Source organism: Cygnus olor, chromosome 4 (assembly GCF_009769625.2).
Source record: "Cygnus olor isolate bCygOlo1 chromosome 4, bCygOlo1.pri.v2, whole genome shotgun sequence".
NCBI lineage: Eukaryota > Metazoa > Chordata > Aves > Anseriformes > Anatidae > Cygnus > Cygnus olor.
The window spans coordinates 24,538,190-24,555,926 of record NC_049172.1 but is presented as its reverse complement, the minus strand read 5'-3'; the positions used below and the strand labels follow the sequence as shown (position 1 = coordinate 24,555,926).

At 35.9% G+C, this 17,737-nt stretch overlaps 1 protein-coding gene across 2 annotated transcripts in view; it reads right to left on the bottom strand.

Moving 5' to 3' along the window:
• The window catches only part of GLRA3 (glycine receptor alpha 3), an 87,220-nt gene that overhangs the window by 5,235 nt on the left and 64,248 nt on the right, over window positions 1–17,737 (bottom strand). For both annotated transcript variants that reach the window (XM_040556272.1, XM_040556274.1), the window contains exons 7-8: window positions 7,169–7,383; window positions 5,423–5,569 (exon numbers count right to left, since the gene is read on the bottom strand). In XM_040556272.1, the coding sequence (XP_040412206.1) occupies window positions 5,423–5,569; window positions 7,169–7,383 (362 nt within the window). The remainder of the gene's footprint in view (window positions 1–5,422; window positions 5,570–7,168; window positions 7,384–17,737) is intronic.

Below are 17,737 nucleotides of genomic sequence, written 5' to 3'. Positions count from 1 at the left end.
AAATCTCCTATACCTATTGTTATGCCTATTGGAAAATAGCAATGGATAGGTTGCATATTATGCTGCAATAGCTGTTTTTATTTATGAGTGTGTTTGTAACACAATCCCAGACTTCCTCAAATCGGTTAAAAAATTTTATTACTTCTGTGGGAATTGTACTGAGCTAAAAATAAGTTTGCTTTTCAGTTGTTTGGAATCATTGTGATGAGTGAGTTCCATAATTACAACAATAAAAGCAGTAGCCAGAGGGTGCAGTTATACCTAAGAATCATCTTTGATGTTGCTGTTACTGTTGTCTAGGAAGAGAGGCTGCAAATACTGCACTGAGGTGGTGCAAGAAGGAGGCAGTGACTGTAGGTAAAAAAAGCATGAGGGAAACGGCAAGAACAAATGAGCTTTGGATGCCAAAATATCTTGATTTAGCTCTGTACATAATTACATTATGTATAACTCTATAATTTTCCTTAAATCTCAACTGTTCTTATTTTGTTTGCCACAGTCATTTACTGTATTTTTTTCTCCAAGTACACTTTTTAAGAGCATATGTATCTCCTAAATTTTTAATCAGCATTGTGAAAGAATAACCCATTATTTTGACTAGATTTATGAAAAATAGCAAACTCTGAAAAAAAAAAAAAAAAAGCAAATCTGTTTGAGGATATGTTTATAACTAAATTTTAATGCAACAGTTTGGACAAAGAGTCCAAAAAATGGACTCAGAAAGGCTCAGTAGGTGCAAATACAAGGTACTACATTTAGCACAGAGTAATCAACTTCACAAACATAAGATTGAAAGCAAATGGCTCTGCAGTAGCTCTGGAGAAAGAACTGGGAGTTATGAAAGATCAGTATCTCGTTATGGATGAATGCTGTTGTTAAAAGGGCAAACAGCAAACTGGTTTGGATAAACAAGTGTATATAACTTGCATAAGATGATCCTTCAGCTGCACTCAGCTGTTACTGGCTACTTTTTATGTAGAAAGCATGTTTTTAGAGAACTACATGGAATTCTTAGGAGAATTTCCAGGGAAGGAGAATGACAATGGATGAAACTGTAGAAATATGCCCCGAAGGACAAGGTTGTACAAACTGGGAATATTTAAAGAAAGGAAGATTGAATGGAAAATTATAAATGAAGGAATGAGGTAGTCTGTTCTCTGTGTCCTTTCTAGATAAGCCATGAGAGGCCAGAAAAGACATGATTAAAAAATAACTTTGTAAACCATTGGAGTAGACTGCAGGGGAGGTTGTGGGATTTTTATGACTGGGATGAATTAGGTATAACTGATACTGATTTAGATCAGGAAAATGGATTCATTGACCTCCCAGGGGCATTCCAGCACTGACATTCAGTCATCTGACTGTTGCTAAGGTTACCTGGTAAAAGTAAATATTTCTTGCAACAAGCATGTCTTTTTAATTACAAAGAGAATAGACTTTGGAAATTCTTCAGTTGCCCTATCATAAACAGAAATTATTCATACATGTTCTATTCTGTCAACATTTATCTGAAATGAAACATATCCAAAAATTTTTAAATCATCTATGTTTGGACTTCTGAAGTGCAATCAAATCACTAGGAATTTTGCTGTACTTTTACAGATAAAATTCCAGTGCCAAAAAAACCTCTGTATTTATCAGTGGGAATTCATTCTAATAAAGGTAGATTTTTTTTTTTAATCTGACAGAACAGTTAAAAAATAATAATAATCCTAGTAAAATGTCCCAAGATGGAAAGAGTACAGGATGAAAAAGTCTACTAAGTTACCCTAACTGCTGTATTTCTCTAATCTATCTGTACATAAGTATGAAATAGAATGGCAGTTTTTACTTTGAAAAGAATTTTTAAATGCAATCTCTCAACCTAACTCCTTTTTATGCCTTTTGATTTTGTGGTCAAATAAATATATCTTTACATGTAGTTTTAGAAATCAATACAATCTAATTCCTGAGAACCAGTGGCTGTTTGACCTAGTCCAAATGGATAACAAACACATACAAAACTACATAATCATGAGCTATAGTAGCTGACTTTGAAAAAAATAAAAGAGAAAGGGAACACAAGTTATTTTGACTTATGATCCTAGGGCCTGCATTTCGTGTTAGAAATTGTGGTGAATAAATAACATATGTGGTAAGAAAGGCTAGTTATTAACTGCTTGCTTAATCCATATTGTTTGTATGCTGGAGAGTTTAGGATACAATCCAAATTTTTGAAGAGATAAAATCTCCATGCCTTTAATGTTTCAAGTTCTTGTATATTTGTTGGGCAACAAATGGTTTAATAAAACTTTGAGAAAAAGAGAAACAATTAGCTGAGCTGTCTCTGGAGCTTGAGAGTATGTATTGCCAGGGCATTAGTTTTGGACAGGAGCCCTAACTCTACACAGAATTTGAGTCAGCTAAGACTCTATCAGTTAATCTTTTCAGAAAAATATCTTTTTGTTCAAAATCATAAACTTGCATGGGAACAAAGCATCTTTGGGTAAACTTAAGTTGAGAAACCTGTGTTATGATAGAATTTACAGAGATGGAGGAAGTGAAAACCGCATACCCCTAAAGTACATGTAATACTCTTACATGGGCTGTAGGAAACTCACGCTCTTTCTGTATTATGCCAGGGAGTGTCGAAGCTACAAGGTTATTTGCTATTATGGGGTGAACTGATCTCTCATTTTTCTTCTTTTTTTTTTCTTTTGAATAAGCGTTCTTGAGACATCGATGTTATCCTGATATAGAACTGGCTGTTTAGAGAGAATGGAAAAAGTAAAGATAATGGAAAATCTAGTAATTTGAAAAAGTAATTTTCTATCAAATTCTTTAATTTTTTTTTTTCCTTTCTCAGTCTACACTTCTGGAGTTAATATAGCCAACAGTAAATTGAATTTTTTGCTATCACTATATAGATGGAAATAGAAGGGCCTATTGTCCTCTCTGTATGCAAAATGCAAACAATATTTAAAGATTAAAAAAAAAGTCTCAAAAAGTAGAAAAAAGAACAAGTTATTTTGTGTTTTTATTACTGAAAATGAACACCAGTTTTATAACAAAGTAAATATTATTGAAAGGAAAAGAGAGAAAGAAATCTGCACCAAGAAAGTCTTTCAATATTGCAATGGAAAGTAAAAATAAAAATAATAAAAAAAAGGCAAATTAGCTTTTTTTAAAGGAAGCTAACATCTTTTATTTTTTCATTATGTGCCTTGAGAACATGAAAGTAATTAAAGAAATTAATTGGTAATAGGTTTTAAATATAAAGAACAAGAAAATCTAGACCCTTGTCAGAGGAAAATCTGGGATTACAATATAGAGTGTTTGCTGGCAGTAAAGAAATGTTAAAATTATAAAATACTTGACTAGCTAACAAGAAATTATAATATTCATTTCTCTATATCTGCTATGTATCTCTTAGATACAGCTGCTCAGTGGATTTGTGATGTGAAGAAAAACATTGAAATGCATGCCTTCAGTATCTATGGGGAGTACCTGATAATTTAGTAGGTACCCTACAGTCTCTAAGTGTGATCCTCTAATTTATGGGAACTTAGCTGACAACACACCTGAAGTTGTAAGTCTGTCTAATGGAGTATAAAATTGGAATGAGGACTGTTATGTGTGGATTCAAAAATACCATGATTACCATAATGCCAAACATTGGTACAGCAAAACATTTAAGTTAGTAAGGCCGTTCATGTGCTTCAGGTTGTATACGTTTTTCTGGAAATGCTTTGTATACTGTGGATCCTTACTCAAATACCTCTAAGCTGAAATTTGATTGATTGTGATTGCTGAAGAAGTGCCTTTGGTGAGCTTGAAGTTTTGCTAGGAGAAGGTTAGAAATATATTGGGTTTGTTTCTGAGGAAGGAAGGTAGTATCACTTGCCAGTTTTTAACTGTGTGGTTATAAAAGCCTGTATTTAAGATAGTAAAAAGACATCACCTGAGTTGAATATGGTGAATGTGTCTGAGATCCAGAGGGCACTATGATACATGGTGAAAAAATGAATGGACTAAAAGTATAGTCACGTAATATATCACTTAACACAGCTGTTTGTATTTGATACATGACACACTCGTTGCGGCTCACCTGCCCCCTGCCAAGTAATCCATATCTGCCCATCCCATTCCCCACAGTCCAAACCTTTAAGCAGTTTTCAGAGCTGCCATATTTTACAATAAACACCCTGTCACAAAAATGCTGCTTTCCTCTTGTGTGTCTCAGAAAGTGTTTTCTGCTGCTGTCAGCAAAAACAAAAAAGCACATTTTTAATGGGGACAAATGTTGAAAGCGGATACATACAGTCTGATTCATCCTCTAAATTATGGTAAATGAGTTTCTCTATGTACCTGAACAAGGCTGAACACACAGGAAGAAGCAAATGTATGAAAATGTCATTTCCATTTGTCTGTCTAGCCATCTTTTAACAGGGAGTCTTGCTTGCCAAGATTGCTTAGATAGGCTTACAGTGTTACAGATTTTCAATATCTTCTGAGTAAAGGGGAAACAACCTGTAAAAAACTTCTCCTTGTGATGTAAGGAGTAAATTGAGGTAAGTCTTTAGGAATGAAAGATGCCTGAAGTTGTCATATCACTGCAGTCAGACATTTATCTATAGTAATATTCTAGGTAGTGACTGAAAGTCTGTGAAAGGCACTGCGTGACAGCAGTGGTGGGTACTCATTTAATGAGTAGGTTGCAGAAGTATTCTCTCTTTGAAAAATCAGAAGAGTTTTATGTATTGTAAAATGTTTTGCTTATTGCAGAATTTAAATTTGTAGCCTTAGCTGCTAGACTTTACATGTTATCAGTTACTTATTTTACCAGTAGTCTAGATGGCTTCAGCCATAAAATAAGTATAAATAAGTATTGCTGTTAAAGCTCCTTGCTAATTATATGAGCAATTTAGACTAAATTAACGACATAAGGAAAAAATACCATTCTTAGACCTTTAAAAATGTATATCCCACAGATAATATTAATTGAAGAAGTAATTTTTATGTTAAAAAAAATGCATGAAACATAGCTGTTAAGTCTTTGAACTGAATACTAGAATGAAATTAAGGAATATTGTTTGTTGAATCTCAATGCAGTACAAATTACTGCGAGTACCAGTAATATTCATCCACTGAAGTATAATCTGACTCTTCTAACAGAGTGAAATTCATGCTTGTGCAGATGGCTCCCACATGGCCCATGCCTCATTTAAATCCCCCTTAATCCCTCTTTTGAGAATTCAAGTTGGATTTATGCAGTGCATAGTCCTTGTAGTGACCCTCTGCCTAGAGTTAATTTCATTCTGTGCTGCCATTTTATCTATATTGCCACTTTAGGCAGCAGTATGTTTACCAAATTAAGCCTACATCCTGACATAAATCAATCCCTTAGACTCTCTTTCAAAGCTGGGAATACTGTTAGCTTTACCTTGTTCTTCTTCCTCTTCCGTCGGAATCGCAGGAGTTCTTTATGTTGCCTTGACACAAAGTTTACAGCTGCATATTCCAAAAGTGCAGAAAATACAAATAGCAGACACACAGCCATCCAGATGTCAATTGCTTTGACATATGACACCTATGGAGAAAATAGAGCAGAAAACTAAATATGTTAAAACCACAGATGTGATTTCATGTCAGGAGGAAGTTGATTAATATCTCCAAATCCCAACATTATTTTTGTCAAGAAAATCTTCACATGAAAGTTAGATAATAAGAGGGACAACAATGCAAATTTTATACCTTAATTATTATTTTGTATAGTGTAGTCTTTTACAAAATATCTACTATTTACCTCACTAAATGAGGTGTTTCTCATATACTGTATAATTTATCTTATATCATACAATGTACTGTATATTTGATCATAGACCAAATAACCCACAAGGATCACATACTCTTCCTCCATTTCTCCCAATGAGATCTGTGAAAGATACTAAGGAAACAGAGAATAGCTTGTAGTGGGACCAGTGAGAATTACTCTGTTATGCTGATTTAAAGCTCCTGGAGTACAAATTAGGGGGAAGGGAAGTAGATGCAAAACTGATATTTTCATTCTCTGCTAATACAGTCATGGTAAATTAAAGATATAGGTTTGAATTAGTCCTGTAAATTTTGACTCACTGGAAGTACTGAAAATGAATTACAGAATAGATGAAGTCACTACAGTGCTTCTTTGCCAAGCTCAGCTGCAGTCCATAATCTGGACTGGGAATGTAGGACGAGTTTGCTCTCTGTGTCCAGATTTAAAGGAGTTTTATCATTTAAACCAGCATAGCTAGTATCAGGCCTCAAACATGACAAAAACATCTGCAGATTTCTCTAGTAACCTCTTATATTCTTGCTTTTTTCTGAAGTTTTATACTGTTCCATTTTCTTACCTGTTTATGCTACATTCGGATGTATTTGGATCCATACACTTGAGGTGCAAAGCACATGAACTTTTGTTTGGGTTATCTATTTTACTTAGAAAAAAAAAAATAACAGACACCCTAAAAATACCATGGTAAAACTAATACAAAAGAGGACTTTGTGTGTTTGTGTTGTGCACATTTTTTCCCAATAACTGCAATGAAGACATTCAAGGAATAACAATTAAAAGGAAAAAGAAAATCTTTAAAGAAAGGACAAGTCAGAAAACTTAAGTAGCTAATCACAGAAATATACTTAAATCTATTTACACTGCGTAGTGAACCATTCTTTATACAACTTTTTGTAAGTTATTTAGCTTTACATTTTTCTATATTTTAATGTAATTATGTTTATAAATACTGTGGGCAAATTCATAATGTAGGCAGTTTCCAGGAAAGGAATATCATTGAGAGCAGGTTGGAATCTCTGACCTTTAGAAATTCATTCATATTTGCTAACACTTCATCAGATATTGGGATCCAGAAAGGGACAAGCTAGTCAATTGCTAACAAGCAACATTTACCTAGTACTGAAAAACATTGTTTTCATTACTTGCTGAGGTTTATGGTATACAGCATTTGGTTGGCTAAACAGTTGAGTCTGAAGAGAAATAGAATATAATTGATTGGTGGCTCAAAAACACCCTAAATATTTTAAAGTTATCTGCTTTAGAATAGTAAATGCTAATAATTAAAGCACATATTATTTGCCCTGTAACATTATGACTTTATACTAATGTGGTACACACAAAGGAAATCCTACCTACCTTTGGAAGTGATGCTCGTGAACCTGAGCTTTGTGTTGTCATGGTCAGTACAGTTGTTATGCCTAAAGCCACTCTGGCTGGAGCTGCATCCATATTGATCCAAAATGACACCCAGGAGAGAATGACGATCAAGAGACTTGGTATGTACATCTGGATGAGATAGTAACCCATTTGCCTCTCAAGGTGAAATCGGACTTCAATGCATGTAAACTTTCCTTTTTATAACAAAGAAGAAATGTTCAGTAGAAATAGAATATTCTCTAAAGAATTTATACTTCATGAAATATATATGTTCTCTAATGAATTAAATGTTTTGATTTCTCTTCAGTGATTTTTAATATATAGAGCTCCCATTACGATATGAATATTTATTGGAAAAAAAATGGACTGAAAACCTGCAAATTTAAGATTGAATAAGCTCTGGAACTCCTCCTTCCTTGTAAAAACAGAGAAATGAAACAAATCATTTTGATGTAGGAAAGTTACTCTCTGCAATCAAATTTGTTATCCCACTTACTGTTTGGAAATATTTCTGTCTGCAAAGAAAGGGCTTGCTCTCCCATTATCTTTTGTTTCAATTTTAAGCTTAAATTATTTTTTTCTTTAATCTAGTGAATTGGGGAAAAATATAGTGACATCAGTGCAGGCATTAAGTTATCAATAAGAGATTCTGCAAATTATCTCCCTTTTTCCCCATTCAGACTGTTTCAACTAAAAACCACGACTGAGATTCAAGCAGAAATAGAGGACTTGCAATTAGGCTACTTTAGGAAACTGACTGAGTGGCCTAATTTTCCCAAGTACTGAACATCAAACAACGTCCGCTGATTTTATTGAACCAGAAGAGAAAAATCTATTGTCTGCTCATAGAAATGCCACAACAAGCAGGACCAGTGTTTTCTCTTATCTAGATTTTTTACCCTGTAAGCTCTACATTTTTTCACAGATCTTGACCTAGTCTCATTAGATTTTTCTAATTCTGCTGAACGCTTATATTAATCACACATGAATGGTGCTGAAGGCCATGCTGTTACTATAAATAGTGTATATGTGAAACAGTTTCTTGTAGCAAGAAATATATATATGACAGATTTCTTAGTTGTTTGAAGGAAAGCGTTTCCTAATTCTAAATTTAACTTGGAAAACCATCTATTTATTTATTTCTTAATTGTTATGATTTTTTGGGGGTTATGTTTTCCAGTAGTTTTTGATAGTATTTTCCTAATCCATCTTTATTTGCCAAAATGCTGCTTTATAGCAAAGGGTTCCATTAATAGTGCTTTAATATTTATCATATTAACAACATCTATATATCAGATTTATTTATGTTTGTCATATTTATTATATTGTATGTTATGATGTGACAATAACATTAGGCATACAGAATTGAATATCAGATAAGGCCAAATGAAATGTTTTTATCCTAGGCATAATAAGTGTGTGGAATTATATTCTGAACTTTCTACTTTCATAATGTTTCTTTTAACAGGCCACTAATTCTTGCTATGGTGTCAATAGTAAATGCCATTTTGTGAAATTTGTATTCTGATGAGGAACTCAAAACCCCCACCATATTAAAAAAGACAGTTATGAAATCCCATTAAATGCACATGTTCAAATTTTCAATGACATGATATACCACAGGAGTTTTAAATCTGCCAGCTCAATTATTAGTTCCACTCCTAATTGCCAGCATTTTCTGAATCCTATCTGCACTCCTGAAATCTGTGTCCCAAATCCTGGCTCAAACATCTGCTTATCCAGCTTCAAACCTGATTTCTGCTTCAGTCAAGGAATGAAGTACTGGTTTAATGAAGTGAATGGTAATTTTGCTGTTTACTTCAGAAAGGGACAGGATTTTCCCCCCATATTTCTCTTCCAGTCTCTTCAAAATGCTGCCTATGGGATACATTCTTTGAACAGTTCAGTGCACCATAACTACCTGCAGTTCTCCACTGACTGACCATTATCAGAATCATATTCTTACCTCAGGTTGGTCCTTACCCTGAAGATTTATATTTCTGTCGTATTTGTTCTGTTAATTCAGCACTCTTGGATGGCAGTGGTCCCTTCTTCCTGTCAGCAGTTCAATGACTGTATTCTTTAACTATCCTAAAGACTCTTTACCCCATAGGCTCAAAATCGTATACCCTAAACTCCCATTATCTCTCCTCCTTACAACTCATTGCTTGGCATATAATAATGAGCTATGAAGAAAATAAGCTAACTTGGTTTTTATGTCATGGTTATGTCATGTTAGCAGTCATAACTCGGAAATATCATTCCTGTTTGTTTAATACCTTATTTAGATCATGACAGGCAATTGCTTTTGTAAAATAATTGTAATAATTTTGTAAAATGCTGGCTGTAAAATATTTGCTCTTTTTCTTCTTTAGAACCCCCTCCCCTTCCCCCACCTTCTCACTTTTTAAGCTTTCTTATACAACACAGAAAATAATCTTTGATTTGAAAATGTGCATTTGTAATGTTTACAGTTGTTCTAAGAGAATTTCTAAGATAGCCAAACAGGGATATCTGAAAAAGTGAAGATAGGAAAGCAAATTAAGTCAAGTCTCAGAAATCACAGTAAATCATGGTGTTATGGAGTGACGGGAATGTATCAACCCTCTCTAGGTCTCGTTCAAAGCCATTTTATATGGCAGCATGTCAGCAACATTTACACAGTTCAGCATGCAGCATTGTCTTCTTCTAGGGCTTTGTATTCCTCTTTCAAAACAAACTAGGAAAAAAAAAACAGGGACCAACAGAATGAGTAATATATGCATAACTGGAATGTCAATAATCATTGGCTGTGGATTGTACATTGGTTGTACTTAGCAAAATGTGGGATAAGAGATCCGAGTCTTTCTGCTGAGTACTCAAGTGGGCTTGATCTAATCCAGAGATCTCTGCACAAAAATAAAATGCTCCTAAACAAGAAGCAATAAATACTATATTAATTCTGATATGGATTATTTTTAGGTAGTTGCAAGCTTTTCAGATTCTTCTGAACTAAGGAGAAAGATAGGTATATCTGTGGATAACAGAATACTCACAAAACAAAAGTGATTCTGAAAGAAAGGGATATAACTAGAAAATATAATATCCACAGGAAAGGAGAAAGAAAGGAGATTATGAAAAGGCCAGAATGAAAACTAAGTGATATGTCAGAGGAGTTATACTGAAATAAAATTTTTTATTTGGCTGGCTTTTGTATTTTTGTAAACAACATTGAACAAGCTAAAAAAAAAAAAAAGTGCTTCCAAGTTGAAAAATTTCTTTGCTTAGCTCCACTGAATATGTGACTTAGATTCCTGCATAGTCTTAGGCCCAGTAAGTTTATAGACATGCCGGTCCATATAGGAACCTGATGTCTCAGCCTTGGGATTTCCCTCTCAGCTGTAGCCACTTCTTCCCAGCTAAGATCACTGTGTTCCTCCTCCCCTCTGTTCCAGCATAACACTGAAGAATTAGCTTAGTAGGTGGCAACTTCCCAGGGAGACACTTCTCTACAGTTTTCCACTGATGACTGTCGGCTTTCCCATCAGTGGAAGAAAGGCAGCAGCCAGAAGTCAGTCTTGGCAGCATGGTTGAAGTGGTTGCTGGTCTAAGTGTGGAAGGGGTAATGTTAGTTTTTGCCCTTCCTGTCTGACATCAGAACCACCTGCATAAACTTGGCTGATGAAGCAGAGTGGAAAAACAACATTTGCACTAGCAGATGTGGGCTTCAGCTAGGAGGCAGCCAGCAGAGGCTGTGCAGTTCTCTCCCCGCTGAAGCCATCATTCAGCTGTGCGCCCCCCAGTCTCTTCCTGTAGTCCATTGCCAATTCAAAGTCGTGTTAGCTGTGGTCTGATCTATTTGATTGAGTGTTTTAATGGGTCAGAAGAGACATACTGTTGCAGTCATCTCAGCTGGGGAAGGAGAGAGAAGCAGCTAAGAGCATTGATCTAATAATTCATTCTCAGTACATAAAAGGTGAGCACTAGTTCATTCTGATATGCACTGTAGATGTCAAGGAGAGTTGTCAGGAGGGATGTATGAAACCTTTGTAATATTGTGGTTTTGCTGAGGCTGAGCAACAAATTAAGGCTCTTTTTTTTCAGTCTTATCTGCCTCAAACTGCTTCAGAGGCAGGAGCTGGTAAACTTAAATTTATTTGTCCTCTTTTGGCAACCCTTAAGATAACCCTTGGGGAAGTTCTTCATACTCTACCCTTACAATGTCATGGTCATTGCTATTCCTGGAAGGGAATGGACAAATTCCTTCCTGGAATTGATATTCCCAGAAAGGCTGAGTAGCTGTATCTGTAACTACATAGAAAGTCTTCACAACGGAGAATCAGTTTAAGAAACAACCAAGAAAGTAGCATGCCTGAGAAATAACTAATAAAGATTAATTATATCTAAATTACTATCAAATTATCAAAGATCAACAATATAACAATAAATATAAAATCAATAAGTATGAACAACAACAAAAAAAGGTATCTAAGCGTGCAGAGATTTAAATGTTAATCCATGCAGAATGGAAAGATATCTGTTGAAGGTGCTGGTTCTTGATATTGCTTTGTATACTAGTCAGTCATACTATGACTTTTCTTATAAGAATTAAGAATTATTGCTAATGCTAGTATCAGACCTACCAAGAAGTATTTGATGGAAAGGGAGAGTACTGTGTCTCAAAAGACTATGTGGCCTAATGAAATTACATTAAAATATTTACTTAAGCCAAGATTTTATATTTCCTGAGTAGGTAATGTAAATAAATCTGAATAATTTTCTATGAGGCCCTGCAGAATAACAGTCTGAGAAGTGAATATTTTATATTCTGATTCTGACACATCTCTCAATATGGATATAGACAACACAAATCTGTTTGTACCAGCAACTGAGGACCAACAGCCAGCTAGTCCAAGGGCCAGAATTTTGGTAGCTGTGAAGATTTGCTAATGGAGTTCTGGGGCAATTGAACTGTTATCATGGGCCTCTCTTCTAGTACTACATTTTCTCCTAGAATGCAGAAAAAACAGCTAGAGGTACAGGTTTAGCATAATATTAAGTACTGATAGAGAACAGGAAAGAGAGAGTGGGACTTCTTTAGCAGCTAGAATATGCTCAGCCTAGATGGCTGACTTAGATTTAGGTCTCTTAATACAATATAGAGCTTCTCCCATTTGTCTGTCTTCTGAAAATCACTTTCCTAAGTGACTCTACTCACCAAAAAAGATTCTAAGCACTCAATCTAAAAATTTGCTTGAAAATTATGTTACGCAGAGTATTTATAGGTGCTATTCTGAACCTCTGCAGTGTTTTCCATTTTTAGACTTGTAAAAATCACAGTTTCTCATTTTATTTGGAAAAGAATACGTTACAAAAGCTGACTGACACACTTTATAGAGAGAAAAGTAAAGACAGTCCTTTCTTCCAAAAGCAAAAGTTAAAAACTCTTCCAAGACAAAATAATGGGTGGACTCAAAAACCAGAAAGTTGGGGGAAAGGAACAGCAAATGCAGTACAGATGACTGTGGTGAATGTAGTCACAACAGTTGTCTAATTAATGTGTGGTATCTCACAAGTGTCACTGAAGAGATGAGTTAAAGTGGGGAGATTAAAAAAATAGTTTTATTTAGCTATGTAGATAAAATTAGTTTTTATATTAGCTAGATAAAGACAGTTATCTGATGTTAAGTGTGAGATTCTGGGTCTATGGTTTCAGTACAGCAGTCTTTGCATGTAGGTTGCTATACAGAGTGGTTTTATAGACAGGAAACCTGAAAGCTTTTTGCATGGATGAAGTTCACATATGGAAGTTTATATGGATCATGTTCACATAAAAAAAAAACAACCAAACAAGCTGGGGGTGGACAGGAATGACACCCACACACTGCAAGATCTAGCTGTGGCTCTACTTGCATCTTAAATGGAGAAGCAGTACAAATTAAATGAGATTTCTGATGTACTGTGATGGTAGTCCTAGAGCAAGGATCAGAACAAATAGTACCTGGAACAACCACAAGTCTCAAGATCTGTTTGACTGAATAATCAGTTTGTATGAATGATGTAAGATGGCTACAGCATATTATGACTTTCACTGTTTTGTAATGAGTGATACCTTGGAGTCCAGGTTCTCACTAAATAATTGCCATCACAATACTTTGAATTTTCTTATCTATTTAATGTACCTTCATATGGAGGAAAAAGAAGACCAATATTTACTCAAAACAAATGTCTAATCATGGGACAACATGCACTTGTGTGTGACAATACTTGGTTGGGAGGCATTTGGGCTACTGTTCGTCTGTAACCTAATATGATCTGACTGCAGGCCATCATAGCCTTTCCCTTTTGCCATATTTTTCCAGCTCTTTCTTAATGCCAGTTCTTTCACTCATGACATCCTGTGATGGGACACTTCAGTGTGCTAGGTAGTAGAAAGCTAGTCTATATTTATGAGTGTCTGTGAGAGAGCCCAAAACAGATGAAGTTTTGATCAGTCCTGTGCTGAAAGCAAATCATTAATCTTGTGACTATTCAAGGCTCTCGTGAAGTGCCCTGCAGATGTGAGCCATAGTGTTTTAGGCTATCTAGTACAAAGGATGGATCACCCCAGCAAAGGCTGCTATTGTCTCTAGTAAGAGTGAGGGTATTGTCTCCAAGTGTCCTTAGACAAACTTGATTAATGAAAAAAAGAAAATCCCCAATAGAAATATTTTTTATTTTGAAAGTTATTGATTTTTAAGAATAAATTTTCTGAGGAAATTTTATGTCCTACCTACAATAGCTGTTTGGCTGAGAACAGACATATTCTCTGAATGAAATAAAACTGTACTGCCATAAAGGCAATGACCACCAGCACTTTTCTTCTGCCTTTTGTTATGTGCTTTCATTCTGGTCTATGTCTGCTGAAATAAGACCACAATTAACCTCTGTTGGAGACAAAGTGCAGTGTGTTGTGTATCACAGTGCCATCATAATGGCAGATGATTTTCACAGATAGCATGAAGGAGAATGAAGTACATAAACTGATCTTCCCATGGGGCAGTACTGCTCCTTTTACTTTCTCTCCTGTTTGAGTCATTATCAGAATCACCATTAGGTGAGCGGTCTAGCTGAGCTCATGTTGTTCAGTAAAAGGACTTCCTTTTTATTCTTCCCAGAATGTTGCAGTCATTTGAGAGGGATTCTGCTTTTCCTATTACCGAAATATGGTTAAATACTTTCTGCCTTTTTGCCCTCCCATTTTAAATTTCTTAAATAAAAAAGACACTCCATAAATTACATATGTGTGCAAAGCTGGTTATTTGAAGAGACTGTATCTATAAAATTCATTACATTTAAGTTAAGTCATCTAAAATAATTTTTTACCTCTCTAAGAAGAAGACAGGGTAACAAAAAAGTGCTGGGTAAGTGCAGTGAAATAGAACATGCAATTTGAAAATATTTTGCTGGTAAAATCTGCTTGTAAAATCACTTGTCTTTTCCTCATCATACGACATCTATGCTGTATATTTGATCATGCAGTCTGGCTGGAAATTATGATTTTTTTGAGTCTGGTATGTAGAATTAGACAAGTTCTGAAATATATGGCTGGTGTCTATGTATCTATGAAGCCAAGATTTACAAAAGAAAAGTAGGAATGTACTACCATTCAGCTTTTCTTTCAACTCACAGCCTGGAGATATCAGCGGGATATCAGGGGATATCACTGCTGCTGCTGTCACCTGCCATAGAAAGCCTGCATCAGTTCTTGCTCAGGAAGGAAGGGACTTCACATAACTTGCTTAGAAACAAATCCCAGTGCAGGTGGGATTTGGCATAAGACTGATAATGAGTGCAGTAAAAGACAGATGAAAATAAATTTGGAAAAGAGCATCTATTTTTTTTCTTTTCTTTTTTATTTTTTCCCATCTTGATGAATCTACACTTGCAATTCCTTCAAAATGGAGGGCCAAGCTGCTGTTCGGAGAGACTCCCATAGTCTGGAGGAACAGCAACCTCATGAAATTCAGCAAGGACAAATGAACAGTCCTGCAACAAGGATGGAATAATCCCATGCATTGGTACAAGCTGGGCTCTGCACGAAAGGCCTGGGAGCCTGACAGGCATTGAGTAGAACACGGGTCACTGATGCACTCGTGTGATGTGGAAAACTAGTTGTGTGCTGCACTGCATTAACAATGGCAGAGAAGGGAGAAGTAGAAACTAAAGAGAAGCTAATAGCAACCTGAATAGCAAGGACATCTAGATGTCACTGTTTCCAGGGCAGCTGATGAATTTTTATTCAATGAATCTTTAAGGTAGAATGTTTAAATGTTGATAAGTGGGGGGGTGAGAATCCAGGTCTCTTCCCTCAGGGAAAAATGCCCTGTTGGAGGCAAGTAATGCTGTTTTATATGTCTGGGGATGGTCACATCCTTAGTCTGCCACAAACTCTATATTTGTTTTTCAAAATGTATATTATTTCTCCTTTTTCAGTGAAGGAATGAGCAGCTTTGGAGATTTCTGTATTTCACAAGAAAAATTGTGTTTGAGCCATATATGTTAGGAGGTTGAATAGGGAATATGAAGTTAAGGAAGTGGGCATTTCATCAAGATTGCAGATTTACCATATTATGGAGACAGAGACATCAGAAGTGGTCAGTTACAGAAACTACCAGTTCTGCTGGTGACTGTAGCAGCCACAGCTCAGCTGAAAACACCAGGACTGCTGCATACAACACTTAGAGCCATATTGATGTTCAAGTGCATGTGTGGGGTAATATCCATGATGTAGGAGTCAACCCAGGATTCAGAGTTTTTTATTTTATTTTATTTTATTTTATTTTATTTTATTTTATTTTATTTTATTTTATTTTTTGTGTGCCTGCTAGCCAATGCTAATTATGTATGAATTTGTGACTTTGTATGTTTTTTTTTCTTTTTTTTTTTTTTTTCCTCTACATCCACTGGTACCTGTGATTGAAATTAAAACTGCATGCTGCGTAAAAGCCCAGGGGAGCAATGCATGTGACACAGGAAGTGAAAGAAGACATAGTAAAGCAAGACCATCCTTGTAATGTGAAGAGTCACATGTTGTGACTTTTCTAGTTGTTATGCTTCTACTTCATTTCCCAAGTTTGTCATTGCAGATATGCCACTGGATGCAAAAGCAGATAAAAATGATCACAAACGTTGTTGCGTCAACTCAAAACACGAGATTTGATGAGCCATTATGCTGTGCTGTTGCTTAAACTGTTATGTCCCTATATTTGGAAGGACTTTGGTTTCTAAGCGATGGTTACAGTAATCCACTTTAAATTGAGCATGAAACACTGATGAGGCATGCAGTGATGAGTTTCTACATACTGTCCTGAAGCTTCATGTTAATTCATTTCACAGAGACTTTTTTTTTCCTGTTTCACAGGATGTCTCAGAAAAGCCTTCCATCCCGTGTTGTAACTAAATTTAAACTGAAAACTGATACTTTGTCACATTGCATATCAGCAGCAGTTGTTTAGCATTCTTCTAAGAGTCCTGTTTATTTAGTGTGTTGTATTTTGCTCTGCCAAAGTTATTTCAGATTCAATCCTGTAATTTTGGTGCTGCAACCTAGAGCAGGTCTGTTGGCTGCTTCCCCTGCTTAAGACAAATCCTTCTGCCTACAGCAAGTGACAACCAGCATTGCATTTCCCCCATGTGCCAGACATAGGTAAGTCCCACAGCCATACAATTGTCTTCTTTTAAAGTCTGTGGCCAGAAGTCTGTAGTAAATATCTGCACCACGGCCTCCAAGGTATTGGAAGTGGACTGACTTTTTAAAGACAAATGAAATGGCCCAATTATTTTTATTATTTTTAATAGAGACATAAGTATTTTTTAAATAGAGGAATTCCATCTTAATATGAGAGGGCACTTCTTTACTGTGAGGGTGGCAGAGCACTGGGACAGGTTGCTCAGAGAGGTTGTGGAGTCTTCTTCTCTGGAGATATTCAAAACCCGCCTGGATGCCATCTTGTGCAACGTGCTCTAGGTGATCCTGCTTGGCAGGGAGCTTGGACTAGATGATCTTCAGAGGTCCCTTCCAACCTTGGCCATTCTGTGATTCTGTGAACTTCAGCCATCTTTTCAGGGCTGTGAGCTGCATGTGCATTTTAGAACACCCATTTGGCTGCAGAAATGCAGTTTGGCTGAAGCAATACGGAAATCTAACAGACTGATGATTGTCCATGCTGTCCTCTAGAGTTATGCCAGTCAACCCTTTCTCCCACCTAAATGTGACAGCAGTTCACAGGGATAAGTGCATGAACTTGCCTGCAGGCACATTTTGGGAACCATGAGACCTTATGTGCAGTTAATAGCATCTGTTGTTTCCACTTCTCAGCTCAGTTTAGGGCCACAGTGAAAAAAATAAATTAGTGCAAGTTTATCCCATGCAACCTAGTGTGTTGCATGCCTAGGCCCAGCATGTTTTCCTGCTTCTGCTTGGAAGAAAATGAATCCCATTTTAAACGGACAGGCATGAAACAAAGATTATGAAGAAAAAGGTAGTAGCTCACAAATATATATAAAAAAAGAATTTTCGGTCAAAAG